This window comes from Homarus americanus, unplaced genomic scaffold (assembly GCF_018991925.1).
Source record: "Homarus americanus isolate GMGI-L3 unplaced genomic scaffold, GMGI_Hamer_2.0 scaffold7626, whole genome shotgun sequence".
Classification (NCBI taxonomy): domain Eukaryota; kingdom Metazoa; phylum Arthropoda; class Malacostraca; order Decapoda; family Nephropidae; genus Homarus; species Homarus americanus.
In genome coordinates, this window is record NW_024718273.1 from 20673557 (window position 1) to 20681478 (window position 7922).

At 34.0% G+C, this 7922-nt stretch overlaps 1 protein-coding gene across 3 annotated transcripts in view; it reads left to right on the forward strand.

Annotated features, from left to right (window-relative positions):
* Nucleotides 1-6950, forward strand: part of LOC121859568 (galactose-1-phosphate uridylyltransferase-like) — a 17755-nt gene extending 10805 nt beyond the window's left edge. For all 3 annotated transcript variants that reach the window (XM_042356501.1, XM_042356500.1, XM_042356502.1), the window contains exon 8: nucleotides 6718-6950. In XM_042356501.1, coding sequence (XP_042212435.1) covers nucleotides 6718-6923 — 206 coding nt within the window. In that variant the 3' untranslated portion in view covers nucleotides 6924-6950. The remainder of the gene's footprint in view (nucleotides 1-6717) is intronic.
* The last annotated feature ends 972 nt before the right edge of the window (nucleotides 6951-7922 follow it).

Here is a 7922-nt window from a genome sequence, read left to right on the forward strand (position 1 = left end):
ATGTACAATACAGGTTTGCACTTAGCTCATTGTTACTGTACAATATTGACTAAATTCACTAGATAACGTCACGACTAGCAGCACAATCTATAAGTATACCGATGCATGCGTGACTGTATTGCCGCTCTAGGGCGGGCCATTTACAGGTTCTTCTAGGTCCCCATTATTTGAATTTTTTTTTCAATTTAAATTTTAATTGTTTATTCTTTGATAGAGGAAGCGGGATCTAGTGCTGTTATTGGTGCCCTGTACCACATAACGCAAAACAACTGGCCGATGTCTGAGTATACAGGCGCAGTACAGTCATCCCTTGGTTATAGTGCCTAGTGGGACCCGCCGATAGCGAAAGTACATAGAACCTATGGGTTATTCTAATTGGTTCAGCACCCAAGACAACCCCAAATTTCCCATTTAATGAACATTTATACCCACTAAATATATATATAATGTTATGGTAAATATCCTTAAACACACATAGGCATGGTTAGGTTTATTACAAAGAAGTGATGATGAAAAGATGCGGCTTAATACTGTAGTCCACAAAACATGTACTATGCTTTTTTATTTGGTCCCCCATCATCTGAGTCCGTTTTCTCTCACATCAGGGCAGCCTGGGTCCTCCGTTTTTCTCTCTTAATCTTAGAGGTGCACCAGAGACTTGCTATACTTAGAAATGCCACAGAATTTGAAATTGCAGCGGCTTCCCCAATTGCAGCTGGGGTTTACAATTGTTGAAGACTAATAGATATGTCTGATTACAGCAAATGTGTTATTGTCAATTTTGTAGGTGAAAGATTTTATCCTCAATAATAGATGTAGGTTAACGGTATTATACTTGAGGCAAATGTTTAAAATAGCCTAAGATAGGAAGCATATTCCTTTAACATATCTGGCCAGTATGGGAGGATCATCGTGTCTCCCTCAGAGTCGCTGATTGGTAGTCCAGCAGGCGTCACGATTTTTTTAGAGACGCAGACATTATATCATTGGACTTTCTTGATTGAGGGCGTTAACGAGGGCATGTATGTATGTATATATATGTATATATAAATATATATATATATATACATATATATAAATATGTATATAAATATATATATATATATATATATATATATATATATATATATATATATATATATATATATATATATATATATATATATATATATATATATATATATATATATATATATATATATATATATATATATATATATATATATATATATATATATATATATATATATATATATATATATATATATATATATATACAATTTACCCCTTCTTGAGTTTCATAGCAACGTTTTACTTTATCGCGGTGCCTTGCAAAGCTGAGCTTTTTCATATGGTTTTTCACACTGCATATCTGCGGTGGTGTCGAGACATATTTTTTAATTTGCCCCACCCGCCACCCTTTGACTGCCTGTTTTAGCTCATAAAAATTCACTTACAAATTACCAGGCAGAATATAATTTACATTGCTGGAATTCTTATAATTTGAGTGATGTTTTTGAATATAAACATCATATATTTTGCTTTAAACACAATTTTTAGGTCACAAAATTTTTCTCTAGGTAGCTTATGGTATCTTTTTTAGCGCAAAATATATGACATTTATATTCAAAATATTCCCTGATCTTAGGAATCCCAGCAATGTCAATTATATTATCTAACTTTAGTTTGAGAATTATTATTTATTAAAATTAGTGGATTTATCCCACATCTCTTGGGACGGTTGGTGGGGGTGGGGAGGGAGCCAACCGACCATCTGTTGCCCTGTGAGAAAATTATTATTTTTTTATTAACTGAAGATATTTGTTTTGGCTCATAAATTTATCGATGCAAATCAGAATATAATTTACATTACCAAGATTCTTATAATTTGATCATTTGAATATAAACATGTATATTTTGCTTTAAACTACAATTTTTAGATAAAATTTTTTTCTCTAAGGTAACTATGGTATCTTTTGGTAAAAATATATGACATTTATATTCGAAATATTCTAATCTTACAAGGGAATCCGGCAATGTCAATTATATTATCTAACTTTTAATCTGAGGTATTATTTAATACTAAATGTTAAAAACTCTGGAAGGGAGGATTGGTGAGGTGGGGGGAGGTTGGGACTGACAGCGGTTGGAAGAGGCAAAATTAAGTGTTTTAATTGACAGATAGTGTCATTGAAGATTATTTTTTTATTAACTGAAGATATTTGTTTTTTAGCTCATAAAATTCATACAAATTTACCGGTCAGAATATAATTTACATTGCTGGAATTCTTATAATTTGACGATCATTTTTGAATATAAACATCATATATTTTGCTTTAAACTTACAATTTTTTAGATAAAATTTTTCTCTAAATTACCTATGTTATCTTTATTGTAAAATATATGACATTTATGTTAAAATATTCCTGGTCTTACAAGGAATCCAGCAATGTCAATTATATTTCTAACTTTAGTTTGAGGTTATCACACATCTCCTTGGGGCCGGTTGGTGGGGGGTGGAGAGGAGGGACAGGCCGAGCCATCTCAACTTGACTGTGTAGTGCTGAGAGGGGAGGAGTTGAGTCCATTATTTGAATGGACATTAACTATGACTGTATTTCTCTATTTCTCTTAAATATATATACAGTGACCCTCGTTTAACGAAGCACTACCGGTTAACGTAATTTCGATTAACGATCTACCTTCCATAAGGATCTTCAATTCAGTTAACAAAAAAATTCGGTTAACAGTTCTTACAAAAACCTCAACATGTTTTCGCTTGCACTGGCGAACAACCAGCTTTAGTATCAGTCACTCCAATACATTAATGGTTCTAGGGCAATTCCTTAATATTTTAGTAAATATCAAGAAGTATATACTATTCAATAATTTTAAAAGTTTAATATTTAATTTTTAGTCATTTTAACAATTATTGAACATAATTGAAGGTAAAAGTGACTAGTTTAATGCGGCATCCAGCCTCTTAACACAGCAAACAGGAGTTAGTCTCTCTCTCTGTTTTCACTGGAGGTAACATCTTGCTTGAGACTCTTCAACTAAACGCTTTTTTTCTGTGTTTCCAAGCAAATTATTGGTCATTTTGAAATATATTTTACATATTGACAATATATAATGCAGTGCAGTGTTGATTTAAAAGAAAAATAATCTTGAATTACACCAGAGAGCTAAATTTTATAGGTGAAATGGCGCCATGGGGTGACTTCTTCCACCCAATGCCTTCTCTTCTTCTTTCCTCCCCCCATTCTAAATCCATCATCATCATCATCATCCAGGGCCTTCTACATACACACCTCAAGTAAGTGAACTTTTCTACCATTTTGTTGAATTTAAAATTTTAGGTGAGCTGGAACCAGTACCCAAAAACCCATTGAAACAATGGTTTCGAGTTATGAACTTTCGGTTAACGAACGACCTTCTGGAGCGGATTGAGTTCGTTAATGGAGTCTTTAATATATATATATATATATATATATATATATATATATATATATATATATATATATATATATATATATATATATATATATATATATATATATATATATATATATATATATATATATATATATATATATATATATATATATATATATATATATTTAGATATGGATGTATATATATATATATATATATATATATATATATATATATATATATATATATATATATATATATATATATATATATATATATATATATATATATAGTTTGTATATATATATATATATATATATATATATATATATATATATATATATATATATATATATATATACATACATACATACAGTATAGTCTTCATCTCACTGGGTCAATTGAGACCGTGGAGGTCCAACGTGAAACGAGCTAAGCAGAAATACAGTGGAACCTTCTTAACATGCAGGGTCAGGCAGAGATACCAGTGAATGTTAAAAAATCCGTCTTTTTGCCCCCCTAAAAAAACCCTGGCCCCCATGTCATATTTACCATATATACTTGTTGTGGTTCAGTTCTTAAGACCAAATTTTTGGGCAAAAAGTTGGGGGTCGACCTCTATACGGGTAATAGTTTCGTTAGGTTGAAAAATATTTACCAGTAACTACCAGTAAACAATGGAAACGACGCACCAACGCACCGCCCGCTGTGAGTGTCGGTACAGTTGCCAGGGCAGATCTCTTGCGTCATCATAGCAAGCCCAAAGTAGCCAAATCCATGGTATGGTAGCACAGGACGATGTAAAACATAAAGTATTCATTTTTTAAAGTTTATTTATAGATACTGTACATAAATTTTTGTTCATTACATTTGAAACATCAATCTTTGTTAATTAAATTTGAAACAAAAGAAAACTACGATACCGTATTTCTAAATACCGGGTATTTTCATTAAAATATTACATCACAAGTGTATTTTACCTTAACTGTGATTCAATGAATATATTCTCAGAAATAAATATGGAAATGTAATATTTTTGCTGAAATGACGTACGTATTACAGTGGAAAGTGGGATAAAATCATGACGAAAACAATGACTTTCGCATTCTTTCGTTCAAAGATGTTACCATAATCGCTTTTCGAATGGTTTTCAGTTAAAAAACTGTTGTATTACAATAATATTCCCTCCAAATTGACTTAAATAAATACTTGAATGGAAATATACAATATTTTTGTTGAAACTACCCGCGTTTCAGTGTAAAGTGTCGTAATAATAAATGGTAAACAATTTGCCTTCGGCACTCGGTGTTTCAGGCACAGCGAGCCTCAGTTTATAGGACGTAGAGTGTTTTTACTGATGGTTTTGTTGTTCCATTACCCTCAAAAACTTGGGTCGACCTATAAACAAGGAATATCATAAATTAACGATTTTTTGGTCAAAAAATCATGGTCGACATACAATGCTGATGTCAACACAAGCGTGGTTACAGCGAGACTGACTGAGTGAGGGAGCGCGGGGTGGCGTGACGCGCGATGCGTGTGTGTGTGTGTGTGGGGTGGCGGGGGGCGGTGTGCAGTGTGTGGTGCCGCGCGCGATTTGAATGTACTTCAATGTACAGAATATTCCTCCGGCGGGGCAATCCGCGTATTTGCAAATCCGTGTATGCTAAACCCGCGTATGTTAAGGGCCGACTGTAACAGAACATATGGGATTAATTGAAATAGAGACTGGGCCGACCCCCAAACTACACTTTTTCCAACACAATAGTATGTTGTAGTAAAAATAACACCTTAATTTTATGATGGTATGCACACACAATTAATATTTAAGAGAAATATCAATAATATTAGGTTTTTTAACTCTTACTTAGTAGAAGAGATGGCTGGGTACACGGGGATTGGGGTTGGTTCTGAGGCAGAGGGCAGACTTCAGAACTTGACACTGTACCTCAAATAAATAGCAGCAACTTTTAACCAAACTTAGTATTGGTAGAGATACAAAATGCAAATGGGTGGTGAGTGAGCTGTTGCTTGCAGATAACATGGGTTTGAGAAGAAATGTTGCAAAAACAGTACAGTATTAGTGAACCAACTGGGACACCCGGTGTTAGCCAGGCTTGGATTCGATGAAGTGAAATTAACTTAAGTGTACCAAAATTTAACAGGACTGAACCCCCAGCCCAGATTACACCTTCGGTTACATAACCATACCACTTCTACTAGAACACATTTAAGGACATCTGGACATGATAAATTACAAATGAAAAGTATTGTACCTCGGTAATGGGAACGTATACTGTACAGTACTGTATTCATCTTTTAAAACTACATCTACTGTACAGAGATTTACACATTTACCTTCTTATATTTATCAAACAAATAATAATCTCTTTATTATGAAAAAACAATTAGGGTTAAATTAATATCAGTAAATGATTCAATGTCTAATTACTACTGTAAAGGTTTCAGACACAGTAAGCATGGATCACTGAACTTCATTCTTGTAAACAAACTCACAGGTAGATGACATGCAGATGGATGATATTAATGGTGGTCCTGAGGGTAATTTTGACTTAGGTGAGGTAGTAATGGTGGATGAGACTGGTTATAGGCAGTACCAGCACGTACAAGGAATTATGGTAATACGGTACTTACAGGTATTTTTGAGGTGTTACTAAAGTAAGCCTCTGATGTTAGCTGCACCCCCACTTTGGCCATTTTTTTTTTTAAGGAAAAAAGTGTCGCTGATATTCATCAAAATGCATTGTATGTATAGATATGGATAAATGAATACTGGTACGCCTAAAAGTATGTTCACTTACGGGAATAAAGAGAAACAGTCAATAAATGAAGAAGCACACAAGAACAATGATACGTATCGGTTCACTTAGCCAGATTCGCAGTCTTACACAACTTCACAGTTTGAATCCAACCTTGAAGAAGATTTAGCTGTTCAAATAGCTAATACTATAGTTTGCTTCAGTTATTTCATGTTATTAGTGCTACAGAAACTAATGTTAATGAAAAGGATCTTTTTTACTTGTTTCAGTGTATCTTGAACATGAAAAAAAAATTGAAGTGCATCTAATAAATAATATAAGTCTGATTTGAATTAAATGATATAATAAAAAAAAACTTGGTTTACACAAAACACTGAGGCTAAAGCTGTGTACATCATTCAGATTCTTTTTTTACTCAGATAATGCATTGCCTTATGCTTTGGCCCTGGCAGGTTTACCCGTCTTAGAGTGAGAAAGATTTTAAATGGTACTTAATTCTCAGGGGCACCAACTGGTCCACGGCTGGAGAATGAGGAGAAGCACTGGGTGTTTCATGGCTGTTATTACCCACCTCTGTTACGCTCAGCCACTGTTAAGAAGTTTATGGTGGGCTATGAGATGCTGGCTCAGGCTCAACGTGACTTGACAGCAGAACAGGCTGCACAGAAATTGCGAGACCTCTCTGAAATTCATTATAAAATCACATAATAAAAAATTTTCATGTTGTGCTGTACAGTATATTCTTTCTTGTTTCCTTATTTCAAGATACAAAATATAAGAAAACTTTGAAGAATTACATTGCACAAATTAGAAATATCGAATGAGGTTTAAGTGCTAGTTATATGAATAATTAAACTGTTAAGCCTGATGGTTACCTTTTATCATAATAGTGTTAAGAGGTTTGAAGTAATGAACAAATGCAATGATTGGCTGCTGAAAATATATCTTCTGATAATATAAAATTGGGATTGATCACTACACCCATCAAAAGTTTCAGGAATACAGTACTGTACAACTATGTAGTTTAATCCCTGATATTTTATAATTGGTACAGTATCATTACAATTTAAGATTTGTTCCTATTGCTATGTGGAATGAAAATCTCCAATCAAATTTCTGTTAAGTACAATACAGGTACTATGAATTCACTTTTGAGTTAATTATCATGATCAGAAACAATGTACAGTAAATCTTTGATAACTCGGCACCAATGGGGCTCTGGCCTTGCCGAATTATCCCAAATCCTGAATTATCAAGGCACTTCCCCATCTACAATAAAACAACAATAAAATATTATCGACCCATATACGTGTACCACAACAGAGGCATGGTAGGTGACGCAGGAAAATCGTAGGTGGTGGCAGGGGGAACGTTGCATAAACAGTAAACAGTTTGGTACTGGGGATTTTGGGGGAAGTGCTGTATGTCTCCCCAAACTGCATTAATAAAGACCAAATACTGAAAGGACCTGGGTGTTTATGGTGACAATGAACTGAAGTTCTCGGACCATGAGAAGGTGAATCGAGCAACTAAACTAGTAGGTCTTATAAAGAGGGTGTTCAGATCTCTAGACACTGTCCCTTGTAACGCTCTTCAAGAGTGTGGTACTTCTCCGCCTGGAGTATTGTCACCCTGTCTGGTCCCCTAGATATGCTAGGGACTGTCAGTGGTCCAAAGGAGGACCACCAGTCTAGTGCCTGAACTTCG